This window comes from Lutjanus erythropterus, chromosome 10 (genome assembly GCF_056507025.1).
Source record: "Lutjanus erythropterus isolate fLutEry1 chromosome 10, fLutEry1.hap2, whole genome shotgun sequence".
NCBI lineage: Eukaryota > Metazoa > Chordata > Actinopteri > Lutjaniformes > Lutjanidae > Lutjanus > Lutjanus erythropterus.
Genome location: NC_139326.1, coordinates 18,756,272 through 18,777,285, shown reverse-complemented (window position 1 = coordinate 18,777,285; position 21,014 = coordinate 18,756,272). Strand labels below are relative to the sequence as shown.

Here is a 21,014-nt window from a genome sequence, read left to right as displayed (position 1 = left end):
TGTTTCCTCATGAAGTTTAACAGGAGAGGCTCATGACAGTGGGAACTTCTAAACATCAGAGTAAAAGATGACAGATGATTTTATTAAAGAAGGCCTGTTTTATTAGAGTACAAAGTACAGACTGTATCTCTCCTCACACATATCAACCTCTCATACATGCACCATCATACAATGTGCCACAGATGCTGTAACTCCTTTGTTAATATAACAAAAACAGCTGGACAGCCAACACATTAATTTAAGCACAGACTAGAAAAGCTTTTTATATACATATATTTACAAATCCACGTTATGATTTCACTCCTCAGTCTTTCAGTCCACTCACTCTCAGCAAACACACTAGTTGAATTATTGCACATCACATCTACAATGAATAAAAGCAATCACATGTTACATTTACAGAAACTGAGGCTGAGCTGCACCAACAAGGATACATCTTTAAACCTGATTAAATTGTGCACCAAACTTCTAGACGAGAATAAAATTATGAAAGATTAACTGAATTAAACCTCTCTTTAAACTCTAAAGTAAATTTAACTCTGTTGCACTAAAACATTTAACTCCAATTTAAAATGTGACCCAGTATTAACTTTAAACTTACACTTGAGGAGGTTTAACCTTTAAAATAGCTGCCTTTTTTACATGGACTGAGCAAAAATAATTATCTGCTGACCCATCATGAGTAGGTAAATCAACTTTGCAGCTACATGCAACATTTTGTTAACTTTTTAGCTGTCAACCAAACAATATAACTCTCTTTGTTTCAGCTAGCTAGCAAACAATATAACTTTTAAAAACTTTTTAGCTACACAACAAACAATGAAACATTTTTTATTTTTTTTATTTTTTTATTGGGTCAGCATGCATCTCCATATTGATTGGACTCTTAATTTTAGTTTATCTCACTGAACTTGGATTTACTAAACTGAGATTAGTTTTTAACTATGCAACTGAGTTCTGCTGAATTTTAAACCTGGATTTACTTATTGTAAACCTAGTTTTCCTAAACTCTGATTAGAACTAATTTTAGAATAAATTAATCTTTGTTGGTGCAACTCAGGCTTATCGAAGTATTGCTGAAAAACAAAAAGAAAGAAAACAAGTGAACAGAAATATGTAGTAATGTGAAATGAATTAAGGACCAAGTGCAAAATACAGTAATCAGGTGATCTTTAGGAATTCTCCAAATGTACCAAACAAACAAAGAAACACACAGTTGTGCCTTAATCAGCTTTGAAAAATGTCCAAATGACCCTATGGGAGTTTTGGCATCTGTCTAACAAAGCGTTAACTAAGGCTTTTTGAATATTTACTCACTTTTTTGTGTCTTGGACATGTGTACAAAGTCAGATCTTGTCTGTGTGGTGTGCCATAAGGTAACCCATGATAAGCTTGTCTGTTTTATCTCACTGTGACAAAACATGCCTTCATGAAAACTCACCACATGGCCAAGTCTCTGCTCCTTTTCTGCACACACTCTGCTGGTTAATAAGCTGCAATAGACCCAACGATCTATTTAAACAGGAGGAACTCCCTTTAAAGTGAACACTCCCTTAAATAACACATTTAAAAGGTAGCTCTCCCGCTGTGCCACAGAATCAGAGCATATGGACATTTATAAACCTCAACAGGTAATGTCTAACACACACACACTCATACACACACAGAGAACATATGCAAGCTGTTGGACACATCTGCTAGTATTCAGTGGTTTGTTGAGGTTTGCAGGTGAACCGTGTGAATGAACATTATAATGACGTTACAAGCCTGCACACTGTTTTACTGGCAGTGTTTAACCTGTCCACGATAACACTAATGACATCTCCACTACCAGCTTCTTCAAAGGGAAAACTCACCACTTTTTACGTAGACGTCGAATCAGTGTTGATGGTAAATTCCTCAGTGCGTGATTTATTGACGCAGCATAATTGTTTACCTGACTGGCCAGCGGATTTGGGCTCCTAACAGCTAAACAGCGACACGGTTTTCTTATTTTATGTATTTAAACTGGCAAAGACCTCGGAATTTGTATTTGCCGCCAGCCAAATTAGAGTTATCGTTTTCAGCCAAAGAGGGGCTGGGACATGATGCAGGAGCAAAGTACCCAGATGGGCTGCTTTCTCATCCATGGGCGTCAGAAACTTCAGCACAATGCACCCTGGTACACGTAGGCACTACCAGCATGGGTCCCCATAAAGGAGAACACAGCTTTCTTGGTCAATATAGTACACAGTAAGGAATTTACTGCTTCAGTTGACTACATTTACCATCGCCACATAGAAAGTGGTGAGGTTTCCCTTTAACTAATCCTATTATTTCAATACAGTGGTTTAAGGCAAGAAATGTTACAAAAATAAACAGTATCTTGGTCAAAAAGCAGTGGATAAATGTACAGATAATGCACCTTAGCCTGCTGCTGTACCACCGATTTTGTGGCAGTTTAACCTGAAGCTGCAGAAGGAGTAATTCTCTTTTTTCCTGCATCTTGGTATCTTCAGGTAAGTTTCAGCAAGTTTCAGAAGAGAAGACCATGCCTAACATTTAAAAAAACTGTCACCAAGGCTTCTATCTTTTTAACAACCAGCTGATTTTATACAGGCTATCATGACGACATCACTCAGTGAAATGTCTGTATATTTCCTGGAGGGTTTCTGAAGTCTCAGAGCAGGCAGATCAGACTCTTCCCCTCCTCAATCTCCTCTTGAACCTTGTCGCTGGAGGTGGCGATCTCAGCCTGTGCGGACAGAACGGCACACAGGAAGCTCGCCAGCGTTCCTCCGATCGCTGTGTAGAACGCCCAGCCGAGTGAGCACAGATCTGGCCTGAAGGGCGAGGCCTCTGGGCCGCAGTAGCCGATCACCTTCTCTGAACCCCAACCAGCAGGGTACAGCATGAGGCCCACCATCAGCAGCAGGCCTAGAGGAGGGAGAGCGAAAACACGATGAGACAAGGGGTTTAGTCACGTACACGTAAACATCGGGCTGAAAGCACAAACAGATCTCAGTGCAGCTGGGAAAATGGTGACTCAATTCTGGTGAATAGAAGTTAGTCTACTTTTCAGCTGACAAGCTTTTGATTTGTGATGAGAGAAAAGACCCCATTTGACTGCTGCTTCAACAGTGATGTCACATAATGATGGATTACCTACTTGACAGACATGTCTAGTCAGACACACCTGTGGGAAACATGCTTGTTGAAAGAAACATGCAAAAGTCTGAGAGAAGTTTGGTTGGAATATCCGACCTCAAAGTAGATAAAATGTGATGGAACGTGACGAGATGTTGCCAACTTGTACACTCAAACTTTTCAACTTAGAAATGCAATAAAACACTAAAATTCTCGAAATGCATGATTATTAAACGTACAGTAATTTGCTTGCAAAGACAAGTTAAAATTATAAACTGTGTCACAGATCCCAAACAGATTATCTTCACCAAGCAGAAAGCATAGTTTTTTGGAAATCCCATTCTTGTGAAATGTAACATCTCAAGAACGCCTTCAGGGAAGTTCTCCAAACTTGGCACAAATGTTCACTTTGACTCAGGGATGAACCAATGAGATTTTGGTGATTAAAGGTCAAAGGTCACTAAAACCTCTCATCTGTCTCACTCTCGTGACTGTGATATCTCAGAAACTCTTGGAGGGAATTACAAATGTCCACTTGGACTCAAGAATGAACTGTAAAGGTCAAAGCTCACTGTGTCACAAAACACATTTTAGCCATAACCTAAGAATTCATGTGGTAATTCTGACAAGTCTAATAGGATCGTAGCAGTGCTGGAGAAAAATTACTTCATGTCACTGTAACAGAGAAAAAATGTAATTACAGTGATTAATTAAAATATTGGTGATTAAAATGAGGTTACATCTAAATATTCTTTTCAGGTTGCTGGTGGAGATCTGCATTATATTGAATACAGTCTTCCAGTTGGCATTAGCTTCTTCTTTCCTCCCCGTTTTTTCTGTCACTGGAACGTATCCATCTGTATGAAGGCAGCTGATGCATATATTTGCATACAGTGAGAACAATTTGTGGGAACTTCCAATTCCCTTACTGTCCTTCCAACTGTGAAGCATGTCAATAAAAAAGTGTTAATATGTTATATGGTATATGTTTGGGTTTTTTTGTTTGTTTGTTCTGTTTTTTAAGGGTGAAAAAATAGTTTGAATGCAATTAAAATGCCTTTTTTGTTACAATATACACCTTAAAAAAATGATCAAGGGTTGATGCTGAAAACACAGCAGTTTGTTTGTTTCAAGGTCTAATATGACCATGCTGTGACAATTAAGGAATTTTAATTATTTTAAAAGAGAAAATAGCCTGGGACTTCATGTTATTTTTGTATAAACTATACTTTGATGTGTCCTTCTGATAAAGTGGTCAGTTTGATTCCAGCTGAAGACTTTTGCTGCATGTCACTCTCTTTCCCTGGTTCCCATCTATCTCTGTCTAAGAATAGAATTGAGTGAATCTGATTTCTGAGAGCGCAGTTTGTGCAGAACAGGAGCCAACAACCTTCACTATTAAAATAGCCAGTTTTGGCCAAAAAAGAAAAAACAGCTATTAAATATTTTCATTTTTTTATTTCGGTGTATAGGCTACATGTTTTAACAACTAGAATGTAGGAATCACTTTAGGTCTACAAAAATGATAAATGAAACCTAAAATGTTTAAATAAGAACCATCTCTTATACAATTTTTGTCAAAGCCACAGGGAGCCACTAGAGAGGGGCAAAAGAGCCACGTGGCTCTAGAGCTGCAGGTTGCCGAGCCCTGATGTGGAAGATCTGGACACAGGACTATTTTTTTTTCTGTGTCAGACATCCACACACACACACACACATACACACACACAGATGTCTCACCTCCGATCGCCTGGAGCAGTCCACAGATGTTGAACAAGCTCTTCTTCAGGATGCTCTGGAAGCACAGGCTGAAGATAGAGATGCAGGCCACTCCTCCGAGCACTAACGTCCCCGCCGCCAGAAACAACATGGCCGCCTGCCAGAAGCCACTGGCCACTTCTCCAAATGTCCCAGCGTAAGGCCCGCAGCTCACCCCTACTCCCCGCTTCCCGATACGGAGGCAGCGGCTGTAGAGGCCGAGAGACGGCCGGTACTCCCCGGAGTCCACTCCTGCCCCGCTCGCGTTGGGGTCAGACCGAGGGAACCCCAGCAACCAATCAGGGCTCATGAAGGCAATGAGCTCAGCGAAGGCCACCACAATACTGAGTAGCGTCCAGAGCATGGAGCGGCATGTTACAATAACATGGCACATGGCGTTAAGTCTTTCTGAGACGGCTGCTGCCGCTGATAGAAAATAAAATAAAAATCCTTGAAGCCTTTTAAAACTCCTCCAAGTGACAGAAGAGTACTGATATCAGGGAGTTTAAATTCCTTTCCTTACAAAGAGAAAGGTCCAATAGGTTCCCAGTTTAGATCCAGATGTGCTGCTGATCTTATCCTCTCTGAGCAGATGTTTTCCCCCCCTCTCAGGACTCTTTCTTCTCTGAGGTAAGGTCCAGCTCTGGTCATCCCACACAGCTACAACGCACCGAAGCAGCTTCCCTCAGCCATCGTACTGTCCTGAAAAGCACACCTACAGACAGAGACACACAAGACGGTCAGAGACGCACAGAAGCTGTATACATATGAAGTGGGAGTAACTGACGTCTATAAGGCGGAAAAAAAGGGACAGTGACCAGAGACTGATTTCCCATCCACTATGAATCATCAAGCTGGAGGCCCCACAGGATGTCTAATCTGTACCACTGTCATCAAATAGACCAGTCCTCACCCACCAGTTCCCACCGAATGCTACTTCAGATTCTCTATCAGCCAGCTGTGAGTATATCATGAGCAACACTTCCAGATGTCCGCTGGAACAGTCAAGATGAATCACACGCACATAACAAAGTCTACATTGTCATCATTTTACTCATGATCACTCTGCTTTGGTATGTTGTATTTTATCTGCAAAATAACTGGAGCCTTGAGTATGTTGCCACTGAGCAGCTGTCAACACAGATCAATGCAGAGCTCTGTTACAGCATGCCACTAACACATGCCAGATCCTCGCTGCTGCAGCGGCAAGCACACACACGACATGAAGTAGAGCTCTATCATTCAGTTCACTATTTAAACTAAAAGTGTTTTTGTATTGTGCAGTCTCAGTTTTCGTTGAGATGCATAAAATAGTGTAATGGGTTTGTATACGAGCGTTCTGCGTTCACCTAACTAAACTTAATAAAGAGGGTGATAAGTCCAAACTTCTCAATTTAAACATTGTTATTTATTTAAAACATTTATAACATTAGAAGCAACCAGACAGCTTTACAATATTATACCAGATCGAAATCTACATTTTAGGAGGAACTCACAAAAGCTGGAATTCTAAATAAACCATGATTCAGTTACTCGTGATAATCCACAGACGACCCCTTGCTGTGAGCAGTTTCAGTCAGGAATTAGTCTCTGTCTACGGCAGAATCTACTGTCTTTCTAATCTTCATTAATCGTGTCAAGATTTCTGGAAAGAGACATTGCTGCTGAATTGTTCATATATCATTTAATCCCATTATATTAGAGGGAAGGCAGACGTCTCTACACCCAATGTTTCCAAAACTCGGCAACTCACACCAAAACACTCTAGATGGATAAATAAGACTGCAGGTAAGGAAAAATATGCATTTTTGATTTTGTGTCAAACTGCCCTTTTAATCTCAACAAGTAACCGCTATCATATTCAATTTTTCAGGTTTGTATAAAAACAAATTGGATAAAAATCTTTTGAGAATAAAGCGATTTACAGTTGATTCAGTACCTCATTTGTTTTCTAGTGAATGCCTGAATGCTCCAGTATGGTGTAACACATGTCAAACTCAAGGCCCGCAGGCCACATCCGGCCCACAATACAATTATGTACAGCCCATTAGATAATTTCATGTGTCTATCATGAATGGCCCGCCGGTAAATAGCACTCCCACCACTACAAATCCCAAGATGCACTGCAACAGCTGCCACGCAAGTCAAGACCTATGCAGCAGCCCCTCCTCCTCCCACTGCTCTAATGACACACTGATCAGTGGTCAGCGGATGAATGCATCAGTCAGCTCTTTTACAGTGACACTTAAGCTAGCCCCCAAAATAAATGACCAAACGAAAAGTGGACTTTGAAAACAGGGACTTCCAAAGCAGGTGGGAGACAGAGGACCTGTTTGTCAACATCGGAGGTAAACCTGAGCTAACGTGGCCATAATTAAAGGATATAACATAAGACAGCACTATGAGACATAACATCAGGACAAGTACAAAAACCTGGACACACAGCAGAAGCTACAGAAGGCAGAAGAGTTTAAAAAGAGTTTGGTGTCACAGCAGGCTATGTTCACAAAAGCAAAATCACAAACTGAAGCTGCTGAGAAAGCTGGTTTTATAGCGGCAGAAGAGAGAGCCAAATCAGCCGGGCCAATTACAGAGGGAGAGTTTTTGAAGCGCTGCATGATTAAAGCGTGCGATGTCTTGTGTCCAGACAAAAAGAAAGCATTTTCAAATGCAAGCCTCAGCAGAAATACTGTTGCTGATCGGATATGTGAGCTTAATGTGAGGTTAAATATTCTGAGCTGAAATATTCTCATTTTGCTTTATGTTATTGTTGAAGAAAAAACTTATTTTAAATGTTATTTATTTTATTGAAGATTAAGTTGTTGTAGTCTGGTTGTTCAAATTCATATTTCTGAATAAAACAGTCAGTTTTAGACTGTTCAGGAAATGTTAATTCTGTCTGGCCCACGACTTAGACGTTTTAAAATTTGGCCCCTTCTGTGATTGAGTTTGACGCCCCTGGTGTAGCATCAGATATGGAATTAATCTGCAAATGCTCCAGTTTAAGATGAGACAAAACTTTTCTATGGATGTCAGTTTTTGAGTCATGACAAAGGCCAAAATATGGCATTCAATGGACTAATAGGTAAGTCCTGTTTTTAGCCTAGCAGTTGTTGATGACTTGTAGCCCCTACCAGTCGGTTAAGAGGAGTGAGGAGTCAGCAACTGACATAAAACAGAGCAGTCAATAAAATGGGCTTTTCAAGGTTTGCCAAAAATTGTGAATCACAGCAACACAAGAGATCGAAAATATTAGGCGTACACATGACCCACTGCATGACGTTTGAAAAAAATGCAGTGAATTGGTGGAGTTTTTATTATGTTATTTTTGATGCTGCAGTAAAAAAAAGTCAAATGTATTTGTTCTTTACTCAACAGCAATCAAAACTTGATTGCAAATATCTTGTAACCTGTAACAGATGACACTTCAGAGCAATCCTGTGTGTGTGTGCATGTGAGTCACTGTTCAAGTGTGTTTTTGAGTTTGTATAAAGTCCCAATCAAAGTGATACTGTTGCTATGTTATGATTTAGTTGCTGTGACCACACTGGCCTTGACATAGCCATGGTCTCATGGGAGCATGGAGGTTTCTCAGAAGTCGTCTGATGTCATGATCCAGCATTATGATACACACAGGAAAATATGTGGGATCTGGTTTAAATACAGAATGATCAACTCTCTTGGTGGATCTCACTGGCGGAGTCAGGAGGAGTCCCTTCATACTTCCAAGTCTGTGCATCCTCCAAAAAGAGGTTGTGAGAAGGTCAAAGGGTTTACATTCACCACCAAAACTACAACAACAACAAAAAAAAAACATTTTTAACGAATCTCTGGTGGTATCTGGCCATGCAGATAGTGGGAGGTGAAGCAGATTCCATTCATGATGTTTGCAGCATTAAAAGATTACCCTGATAAACAGACTGAACTGACATTTTGTCTCATGTAATTCTTTCAGCTTGACATTGTGTTCATGTTATGAGATTTATGTTTTCCAGGAGGTATTCTCCTGTTGTTCTGTTCTACCATAACAAATCAGTAATGAGTGACACACCATCACACCAGCATTATTTTGTGGTAGCAGTCAGGCAGTTACCTTCTCAATAAAGGGCCAGTGTGTGTGATTTAGTGGCATCGAGTGGTGAGCTTGTGGATTGTGTAGGAGAACCTAGAAAGCCTGCAAAACCTGTGAGAAAGGTCATATCCAGAGCCAGTCTTTGGTTTGTCCATTCTAGGCTGCTGTAGAAACATGGCAGTTGAACGTAGACAGATGATGTCAAAGTTCCTAACCCTGCCTCCAAAGCTCTGTTTGGTCTCCAACTGAGGGCAAACGGCCGTCAGGGAGCACAGCTACAGACACACATATATTTTAAGCACTGAGATGGGTTATTCCAGTATTTTCCTTCTTTAGAACTACTTTCTACTGAAGAAATAGTCAAACTGTTGACAGTGAGGATTATTTAGAGCAGGGCTGCCCAAAGTGTGGCCCGCAGGCCAACGTTTCCACACCATGTGGTTCAATTTGGCCTTCCACATGTTTCTAGTGTAAAAAAAAAAAGTTCATCTAAAAAAAATTGCAATAGAGACGCTGTTTACTGTTTTTTTTTGTGAGGTAATAATTCTCTGTATGTAGGATCATTAATTTTTTGTAATCTGAGTTTGTACCATTTTTCATATTAACAATATGGTACATATTTATGTTTGCTTTTGACTCATGACCCACCATTAAATTTCAGTTTTGGCCCTCTAAAGGAAAAGGTTTGGGCACCCTTGATTCAGACTAAACAGGATCATTTTATCTAGAAGGAAAAGTTGATATTGAATTATTTAAATCTAATTCTTCAATTCTGTGAGCACAACTGCCAAAATTCCACTTGCCTCCATTGTACTAGGGTGGAGGCAGATATCTCAGAGACAAGTATCTCAAAATCTGGGAACATAAAACCAAACATTTTTGCATGAATGCTTGAATCATGAGAACTTAGTTATTTGTTTTTTATTTGGTGTAAAGTAACTCTGTCTTCAGTCTCTATCAGTTGTGAGATTAACAACAGTATAAATAAGGCTTTACTTCAGTGTAAAAGATTCATAACTTTCACATATAAGGGAAAGGAGGCTGTTCCATCATGTTATCGCTCTAATTCTTACTGAATGTGTCATTTTGTAGGTGATGAAAAGTTTGGCGCACAAACATTCATTAAGAGCTACAAGTCACTCTGATGCCCCGAGGGGAATAAGTGTGGAATTAGGTTACACATAACCTCCCCAAAAGCCTCCACTTAGGATGGTAAATCATCCCACCACATCTGTAAGGAATGAACACGGCTGTTGTGTATTGTCTGATATGATCTGAGTAAGTTCAGGGCAAAACACTTCAGACATTTCCCAGGCCACAAAACAAGAGAATTATCTCTTGCAGCTAAAAAGACTAACTGATTCATCTGCAGTCGGCGTTGACTAGGAACCAGCAGAACTGGGTCACAATAACAAAGTCACAGGCGTGCCAACATCTGAGGACCCTCAGGTATGAGATTTGAAACACTTAAGATGCGGGTGTGATTCAGTTGAGGAGGATTCAGCCATATCTGCAGTTCACGGCTGTGTTTTCAAGTATTTCTGCTGTAGCTGCGATAAAGGATTGGGCGTCTAGTTTGTGCAAAGACTTAGGTTGTTTTGAGTTTGACAGTGAAGCCTATCTGTCAAGTTCATAATATTTGATCTACTGAGCGTGGCAAAAAGTCTACTGAATGGAAACCTTTTTGCAGACTGACAAAGGCAAAAGAAAAGAGAAGCAAATGGATTGTAATTAACAGAAACAACCAGAGCTATGTTGGATTTTTGGGTAGAATCATACCTTAAGTTATAAGCTTTACTGTATAATGTTGCATGTGAATGTGTGTCCAACAATGTCATAAAGTAACAATATCGCTACAGACCTGTCCACATACAACCAGAATATCCTTTGGTGTCAATGTCATCCAGCGACCACTTTCCTACACCTTCTTTTGGTTCAGTCCTTGGACCAGTCGTTTTCTCATTGGACGTGCATCATCTGGGCAATTTGTTCAGCTGCTTTCAAGATGTGTCACATCACTGTTATGCCGATGATATTCAGATCTATTTTCCTACAAAACCAAATGACCTGAATAAACTGTTCTCCCTCAACATTGATCAATAAATGATTTTGGAACATCGTAACCAAGCTTGTTCAGTCCTGTTTTCTTCAGCAACATTGAAAAAAATCAGATGTATCTTGAACTATTAAACAACACTATTTTATTTTTTATTTTATTTTATATTATTTTTTCCCATCTAGATTACTGTAATTCCCTCTACACGTGTCACAGTCAATCCACTGTAATTCATCAACAGTTGCTTTAACTAGAACTAGCTGTCAGTCCTTCATAATACCCCTGATCTTGCATCCTTCCAGTTTCCAGTTTTTATAGCATCTTCCCTGTTTTTGTTTTGTTTTGGCAATTTGTTCTGTCTCTTATTGGACTGTATTCTATGTTGTAATTTTTATATTTTTGCATGCTTGTGTGAAACACTTAGTTTTTTCGTTTTTAAGTGCTATATAAATAAAGCTTTACTTAGTTATTTACATCCATTTCAGGGGAACATCCCCAGTTACAATTTACTTTATTCTATTTCAACAGTTTTGCATCCTAATTAGAGATTAAATGAACCCTCAGCCAAAATACACCGTCTACATATAATTACCCATCTTAAAGATAAACTGAGGAAGAGGGAGTGTGTTTCAGTTACAACTGAGCTGAGTGAAGTTATAGCAACAGGATAAAGACGCTGCAACAACGTGACTATTCATTATCAGCCAAAAAGGAAACGGCAGAAATAAACAGGAAGCAAACAGGAAGCATCAGTGTCTGAGTCTCTGAGGCTTAGTCATGCATTGTGAAGATGATCTTCTTCCCATCTAAACCGTCACTGACCCTCAATCAGATTTCTGTCAAAAACTACCAAAGGAATGTCTGAAGAAACAAATTTGTATTTGTGAGTCTGTTTCAGGGGAATTACAACTGTAAGGAAAAGGCAGAGTAAAACGAAATCAGGTATTTGAAGTGTGTTATGTGTTGAATGGTTTGGGTGGTGCACCCTATTCTATTATTGTCCTTGAATTTATTCCAGGCATCCACACAAACCTTGGCTCTCCTTATTGTTATCACAGTTTCCATTCTGCAGTAGTTACAATGGTTTCACACAACAGCACTTACTCAGCCTGACTAACCACACACACAGTGTTTACGCTCTGTTTATAGCAACCATTACAATATAGAAATGTAGCTTTTTTTGTATATATATGTATTCATTTGTGTGTGTGTGTGTGTGTGTGTGTGTGTGTGTGTGTGTGTGTGTGTGTGTGTGTGTGTGCGCGCGCATGTTTGTTTGCATGAGTTTTTTCTTTGGTTTCTCTGTGGAGTTTAAATCAGCTGATTATAGTCCATCCAGGCTGGGCATAGTGCGCTCTGTTAAGACTACAATGCCCTCAAATTAGCAGCTCTGCCTCTTTAAACTACAGGGATGGCGCCTAAACATACCTTGTCAAGCCAGTCAGCAGGCACCTTGTGTGATCTCCCCCATTTCTTACTGGAAATCTCTTCACCCATATCTCATCATGGCTCTCTGTAGTCTCACTTAGGCCTGCGCTCAGGGGGAGATAAAACTCAAAGGGACTTTTTTCTAGTGGGATAAAAAGCTGAGTATTTTGAGAAGGTGTGCAGAAGGGTTTTATCACCCTTTTAGACAATGATATTGACATTTAAGATGAAAAATTAGAGGACTTACAGATACACAGTGCTGCAGGACTGAGTCCTAAAACTAGGAGAGTAGTTAGCATATTAGCACTTCTGGTTCACTTGTCTTGAAGTCAGTGGTTGTTTTGATATTCACATTTAAGAAATGAAATTAGAGAATATTAACTTATTTCCTTTAAAAAATATTAAAATAGTTGGCAATTATTTTAATAATTGATTCATAATCTAATCAATTAATGGTTGCAACTCCATTGCAAATTCTACAAATTGGTTGATAACCTAAATATCTAATATATCTTTAGTGCTAGATTATTAATGTTCCAGTTATATGAAATTGTGCTACTTTTAGATCCTAATCTGCACATGTGGTGATTTGCACATGTATACATACTGTCTATGTGCATACCTGTGTGTGTGACTGTGCTTGAAGTGCAGAAAGGTCACGACATCCTGAACCTGATGAATACTTTCCGCTTGTTTGCTGGTTGTTTAACAGACTTCTGGGAAAGTGCTTGAACAGCACTTCCTCAGCAAGGTCAAGATTTTCTGTGTGTGTTTATCGTGAGTGCTGAGGGAGGAGTATTTTACACTTCACGGCACATGAGACACTCAGAATTATGACTTATTCATAGCCCAGCGAACACGGCGCTGTGGATAAGAGGTCTCTCCCTCCCCAGTTGCTTTTGATAGATATGTATCTTCAAACTGTCAGATCTCTGTTTCTGCAGCTCTCCATGTGCCTGCAGTGGAGTCACTGTCATAGATATGTATCATCACCAGCACTGACAGATCATGGAGTCCAATGCTTCTTTCATGAGTCCTCCACGATGCTGAGCTTGACTGATGATGCAGTAGATATGCTGGACCTGCTCCTTCCCACAGTGCCCTCCTGTCCTGACACAAACCAAGCCTGCCACACAGGATTATGTCGACGCAGTGAGGGTCTGAAGCCAACTTACACACAGTTTTCCAATCCGTCATTCGGCGAGCCAACATGAACAGTCTCCATGCTGCTATGAGACAAACTTCCTTTGGTGGAATTTACAAAAAATACAACCCAGGGCCTACAGCCAGACATGTGGACTACAAGTTTGGCTGTGAAAACCTGTTGGCTGAGCCGCCTGCACGCTTAATAAAAATTTCTACTAATGAAGCATAACATCAGTTTGAGTCGAGCCCTTTTAAAGCTCTAGACAAAGTAGTGGATATGAGGCATATGTGGGTCAGTCAGTTGGCCGTTAGTTTAGAGGAGGTCGCTGAGTAGTAAATCTAGAGTAATTGGTCTGAGATAACAGCTAAGGCTCTGGTAGCATGCCAAGGTGCTGAGGTAATGAGTGCTGGCCACGGTAGTCTGCTGCAGAGGGTGAAAATGACTGAGGACTGAAGGTGGGTGGCTGAGAGATCTAGAGACAGTTGACCCAGATTGGTCTATAAAGGGAAGTTTAGACACAGACGTTCAGATTTTACAAGAAACAATTCCATTCATGGACATGATTTTAAAAATTCTGAGACAGCATGGACATGCCTTAGTTTAGCAGCAGTGGGACCAAGTCGCTGTTTTGAGAGTCACAAGAAAGTTTCGAGACCTTGCACTCAAGTCCCAAGTTAAGTCCCAAGTCCTGAACTTTTAGTTTTGAGTCTTAAACAAGGTATAATGCCCTCTTCACCCAATGTAATGCCGTTTTAACAATGGAGCCTTAATCTACTGTTTTTTTTTAATGAAACTTCAAATGTTGCACGAGGTTGGAAGCTGTTGCATCTTCGTCTTTAATTTCCAACCCTCACGTTTTGCATACTGTTTTTTGTTGACTGCCTTGTAGCTTTTGTACACAAATAAAATTATCTTTGATATTTTTTTTCCAAATGTAGCTCAGTAACGTAACATTAATTCACTCCTGCAACTTGATTGGATGCTGTTGGATTGGTTCAGACGAAGTGGATCTGGGGAATTAAATGTCAATGTCTTGTGAATTAATAACAAATAATATAGTTGAATCAGAAATGGAGAGATATGAATTGATTAATGGCCAGGGATGGGTGTCATTTAATGATGATTTAATGATTCCATTTCAAATCCTTCTTATTGATTTCAGTTCTTAACGAATAATATTCTTTGCGTGTCCTGCATTCTTCACAGCAGAATTATGTGAAAAGCTAATTACTGTGGATAAATTCTACCAGCTGAAATACTGAGTAACTAATGTTAGCTAGATAGCTGTAACAACAGTGGTCTCTTTTCTGGTTTCTTGAATGAGGGTTTACTGAGGCTAATTTACAGTAATAAATGGAGCAGTATCTCATCCTTGTAATGCATTCTGTAACATAGCATTTGCTAAAATCAGGTGACTGTAACAAGACTCACAACTTGTACTATTCACTTGTTAGTCAAACAACTCTGCAACAGCTGAGTATGACTCATGATTGAATAAGACAAATGCACCAGGAGACAGAAAGAAAGACATGCATTCAACAGGTCAATATACTGTAAATGTTTACAGTACACAGTTTAATTTTAAACTAGCATGAGTGAAATTTGTGTAGGAATCAATAAGCAAAATCAAAATTAAAATTTCTTAATAGTTCCTCTGGAATCCTATTTTTTTTTAGGCCAAAGCAAAGGTTTGAAGTATTGTCAAGTCAAAAGGCTCAAGTCCAAGTGAAGTCAAGAGTCACTGGTGTTGAAGTCCACGTCAAGTTGCAAGTATTTTTTGATTTTGGTCAGTCTACAGTCATCAAATTTGTGACTCTACTCTGACTCAAATCATGTGACCCAAACCCACACCTCTGCTGTTTAGAATTGCGTATTTCAGCTGGTGGATCACCCACCCAGATCAGATGACCCCCCAGACGATCCGGGATGGAAGAACTCCATTAGCTCATTTTCCTTAACTCACAGATCCTGAACCAGAAACCTCAAACCAAGGCAATCTGTTCCCTAAGCTGCTGCGCCGGGTCTGGTCATGCATCTGGACCAGCCAGGAGGAAGGCCCCAAAACCAAAACCACATGAGAGGCTGTTTCACCCTTTTCGGGCCTGCACAGCTACTCAAACAAGATGTGGACAGTAAGGAAATCACAGGCCACTGATGAGGGTCTCATTTCCCTCCAAGAATCAGGAAAATAAACACCCCAAGAGATATGAAACTAGTATGATACCAGTCAGAGTTGGGCAGGACCAAACATATCCCTCTTTCATGAAAGAATGCAAGCAGCTGAGCTGTAGGTGAAGTGAGGGAGAATGAAGCAGTGTAGCTTGATTAGCCAACATACACCACACACCTGCAAAATATTACACCCTCAACTCTCAATTTCCCAATTAATTTCCTTTTGATTCTCAAGCAAAGTCATCATTCTCAAGACTCTGTCGTGGCACGTTACACTGGTTGATGTAAGAACAGCAGGCAAGCCTTAACATCAGGCCGAATGGAGACACCCATGCCCTGCAGTGATGGCTTGTAAATTTTCATTACCACTCGTTTGTATCTACTGAACAGCAACAGATCAACAGCGAGCTCTCTTTGCCCCAAGCAGTCTGAAAGGCAGTTTGTGAAACCCAAACCACGTCTAAAATCACAGGTGTAGAGAGAACAAAGCTTTTCAAACAAAAAGATATGATGGGAACTTAAATACAACACTAATGAGTTGTACATCATGGCTCCCTTTGATTGTCACACCTAAACCTGCAGCCTTAGGGAGGTAAACATCCACCTGCTTTCACAGCACGCTTCATGAAGGACAGATTGCGAAGGAGTGAGTCGTGCAAAAGACACAAAGCACCAAAGAGAACAAGCACAAAGATGAGTTCAAACTTTCTCAATCCTCCCAGATATTATGAAACAACCAGAGCGTCTCTCTTCAAGAACTTTTTCTCACTAACCATAACCATGTGAGCCACTGCTTTTGTAGACCTCCATAAACAGCGAATGAGAGAGTTGCAAGAGGAGAAAATGTTTCCCATGGATAGGCATTTACCACAACTTGTGTCTCATAACCTTAGTCAGTGAGTGATGGCGGCTATCAAATGCTCCAGAGTTAGTTTAGATTTATTTTACAGACCCAGATTAAACACTATAAAACAATTCAAGCTGTAAGACGCCATCAAACGCAATTCCCCAAATAAAGTGAAGAAATGCCAGCAGTTCTAGCTTTCAAATACAACCAGGGGGGCCTGAGGTTTTGATGACAATAAGAGGCCCCAAAATGTAAACAAGAAGTCAACAGTGAGAAGCTCTCCAACAGTGTGCAGAAACAATACAGCCCACTTCACTGACGCACAAACACAAAAACAAATACACACCGATAAACTGTGAAAGGTGCCAGCCTGTGCTCAGTCGTCCAGGGTATAATTGCATCAAAACGCATGACTTCCCCAGAGAAAAGTATCGGCCAAGCTCATTTGTGTGCGTGTGTTTGTGTGTGCATGTGCCAGAAAAGCCTGAATAAAATCGGCCCTCTTCATCTGGCGCGACTCAGCTGAACAAAGGCTGCACAAAGACATGCCGACACTGGCCCCCTCACTCACTCTTCGGCTCTCAAAGACATGCCACCGTTGGCCCAGAATGCACTCCCTCATTCTTGCAGACAGGCCGCTGTGGCCCCTAACCTATTCAATCTGTGCAGCACTCCGGCCCCTCACTCCCCACGCTGACTCGGGAGTGGCCCCACAGTTTGTGACGCACAAAGCCCCTCAGCGACCCTCACATTTCACTTACACAAAGACAGGCATGACAGGGCCTCGCTCTGCTCCCTCCTCACTTCTTTAGCTGTCGCGTTTGTTTCTAAAAAGATGATGGATGCACAAACAAACTTTTCTTTTCTTCTAATCCTTAAGAACTCTACACTGTCACAAACTGAGGACCTCATGAGGGTTTTTTGTGTCTTAACTAATGACTTAAAGTTGCTTACTTTATATGTTCATCAGTTTTCAAATTAGTTTAGATTTCTACCTTCCAGGCAGCTGCTGGTTTACATGAATTCATATACAATACAAAAACTTGAAGAAGCTTGTGATGTAGGTAAGCCATCACAACAAACATTTGTCAACAATATGTTACCATAGAGTTGGTACATTTGTGTTTGCGTACTGACAGATGTTCCTCTATCCGAAATGAGAGTCATTTACCAATGAGCACTGCATTACCAAGCTAAGTTGGCAAGAAATCTCCAGCGAAACACTAAACATGAAAGGAAAACTGATGAAAAATGGAAACTTTCTTGCAATAAAAGGAGTATTCCACTGATTTTACACCAGTAGATTAATTAACTTGCCATGGAAAATACTACTTAGCCTTAGTCTTTCATCATCACACTAATTCACAGTTGTAAACATCGCTTCCAAACATGTCTATCAACACACATATGGATCAAAATACCTCTGGATGACTGGATAGACCTACAACCAATCAGAGCAACAAAACGTGACATGTGACTTTTCAAATCTGTTCTGCTGATGATCCTCCTAGAACCCATACCCAACTAAAATAATGATTTGCCCGATGGAAATCTGTAAATCAATCAAAGAATCAATCAAAAAACTTAAAACCTAAAACCCTCTGGTGGTAAGCAACAATGCAAAGAACTGACAACGAGTAATTAACAGGATAACATATACAAAACTATTTGTATGGGATTTTTTGTGTTTTTTCTTCTACTATTTTGGCCCATAAAGTATTACTGAACTACTTAACTACTTCCTGGACTTACTACTTTCTGATGTTCAAAATCACCTATGCAGAGGATGAAAACACCAGTTACCGTTTTGTCTGCTGTCTGGTATAAACCTCAATAGATCACTTTGACATATAGCCACTGAGACAACTTTTTTTCACTATAGAAGGAAAATCTCCCTTCTCCCAGTTTCACATTGCTCCATCCACTGACAAAAAACACGTTTGCACTTGTAATGTGGGAGTTGTGAAAACTCACCCTAGGAAAAGTAGACAGGTTAGGGCAATCACACTAAAGTCAATTAAATCTTAACTGCATCATAGAATAACTCCTAGAACATCTGTTGAACATTGAAAATCACTGATTTCTAACAGTCTAAAGGTTTTTGATGGTTGTTAATTCATCAGCACTTTGTGAAAGATAGTAGCGATTCCCTGCTCTCATCACTTCACTACAGTTTGTCCTTGAGCTCAGCTTGAATAAACACTGCACATTTTCCTGGTTTTGTTTAGTTTATGATGTAGTACCACTTCCCCCTCTCAGTGCAATGTGTGTCAGGCGGAGAGCTCCATGGGTGGCTCTCCTCCTCCCTGCATTTGAAGGACATGGGGTTGTGGTGCAAAGAGAAGGAAAGGAACATGGATGTGTGTGAAAGACAGATTAAGAAATAAAAACAATAAAAAAAATGCTCTATAATAAGTAGGTTGGCTTCTAATGGAGGTGATTTCTCTAACAAGCACTGTCTGGTGATGTCCAACTGCTTCCAGATGTTGTACCTGATAGTGTTGTAGTCTAAGTTTTGTGATCAGTCAACTTTTTGAAGGTGTCTGACTAGTCTCGGTCTGTACTACATTTTTACTCGGTCTTGTCTCAGTCTCGAACAAAGAGGACTCTGGATTTTATTTCACAACCCATCAAAAGACCACAACTGTGGGGATGTCACTAAATAGTCTGTGCGGCGTCTGATTACTGTGATTGGATGTAAAATTTCCTTCTTAACATTCATCCAATAGCTTGACTCAATTTTTGTTACTTTTAACGACTTGCACCCCTTCCCACCCCACAGATATCAGCCAAATCTTCTCTAATAAAACTTTGTTTTTACTTAAACCACAAAGGGTTCTTCTGAAAAACTGTCCAAAAGAAAACACACAGCAGTGAATTCTGATATTATCAAAGCTTGCTGGCGAAAGTTATGTTTTTTCTTGTGATCAACATGTTGCCGTGATAACGAGACTGGTCACATAATGCAGCTAATGCATAAAAAGTTATGTTACCCCTAGGGCTGCCCCCAATAGTCGGTTTAACCATTAGCCGGTGCCATGAGTTTTCATTTACTCGTTAGTTGCAGAAACAAAAACATCTTAGCTCCATTCAGGAGCTGGACCTTGCCATATTGCCCAGGGGGATTGTTGCAACAGAGAACTTTTTTTGCAGCGCACTGCTGCTAACTGTGCTGTAGCTGCCATCAGCAAGCTAGCTCAGTTAGCAGTCCTATAGGATACACCATGGAGGCCAGTTGACGATGAAGACATGGCAGGTTCAGGCATGGACAGGAGGCGTGAACTTATCAAGTTAGCAGCTTAATCTGTAAGGTTGATAAATCCACTGGTGTTTTTGTGGAGTTAGAAATTATTTATTCCTGTGCAAGAGTTGTGAGAGGTTATAGTATCTGAGAAGTAAATTAGCAAAAGGTTCAGTCTCCTCGCTGTTTGTTCCAGCACATTCAGGGTCAACACCCTTTTTTGCCTTGATGGCTCATGTCATGCCCCAAAAATATAACTAAATTAATATCATTAACATGCAACGACTAGTCGGCTATTGACTAGTGTTAGCTAATGTCAGCTCCAACATAAGCACTACAAAATGCTAGAGATGTGACAGCACTGAGTGTTGACTCACCTCACCCTGCCTTGGGCTTGGTGTCTAACCCGGAAAGTCTTGATCTCGTCTTGGTCTCAGAAAACTCTGGTCTTGGTCTTGACTTGGTCTTGACTACACCCCTGGTACCATGAACACACAGAGTGGTCAGAGTAAAGCCAGTTTCACTTGCATCTGCTCATCCCTCCACAATATCTTAAAATATCATCACTCAGATTGTCTTCAGGTGGCTCCTCCAGCATTATACGAATCAATGAAGCATGCAAACTGCAGCAGCTGCCACTAAAACACTGTTCTGCATAACTCAGTGAGCTTTTACTGACAGTTTGAGGAACATTAATCTAAGTAGGCTGAGACTAACAGCATTAAGTGTGAGTGTAGCTGTAAATCAGTCCAAGAACAACACTTTAATTCATGACACTTCCATATCTGCCAGCCAAACAGAAGTTGCATGAAGTCAGAGCCTAAAACAGCTGCATTAGTCTCCTTGTTCCAATGTCTTCTACTTACAGGAAGTCACAGTCTGGAGATGTTGCTGTCCTTTGTGTTTGAAACGCAAACGTGTTTGCAGCCCAGCTTTCCAGATGCTCATTCACCGTGTCTCCTTCTTTCTTCCTCCAGGACGTTATTCTCTTTCTCTTTCCTTCTCCCTCACATAAAGCCATCCCACCACCGGCTGACGTCGTCTTTTTCTCCTCGTTTCTCTCCTCCCTCCTCCCCCTGACCCCCTCCCCCACTCCCGGTTTGTCAGAGAGAGAAAGAAAAAGAAAAGTTAGAGAGATAATGAGAAAGATGATGACGAGTTCCTTGA

General features: G+C 40.5%; 1 protein-coding gene across 2 annotated transcripts; it reads right to left on the bottom strand.

The window, feature by feature from the left end:
• Nucleotides 1–902: 902 nt before the first annotated feature.
• On the bottom strand, nt 903–20,770 carry LOC146320290 (LHFPL tetraspan subfamily member 2a protein-like). 2 transcript variants are annotated; one of them, XM_084728514.1, is made up of 3 exons: nt 20,714–20,770; nt 4,867–5,599; nt 903–2,916 (listed from the first exon to the last, which is right to left on the bottom strand). In XM_084728514.1, exons 2-3 carry the CDS (start codon nt 5,276–5,278, stop codon nt 2,660–2,662), a joined length of 669 nt encoding a protein of 222 aa, XP_084584640.1. In that variant the 5' UTR covers nt 5,279–5,599; nt 20,714–20,770; the 3' UTR covers nt 903–2,659. The 2 variants fall into 2 exon arrangements, with proteins under 2 accessions (XP_084584640.1, XP_084584639.1); XM_084728513.1 differs by lacking the exon at nt 20,714–20,770 and adding an exon at nt 20,225–20,332.
• Nucleotides 20,771–21,014: the final 244 nt, after the last annotated feature.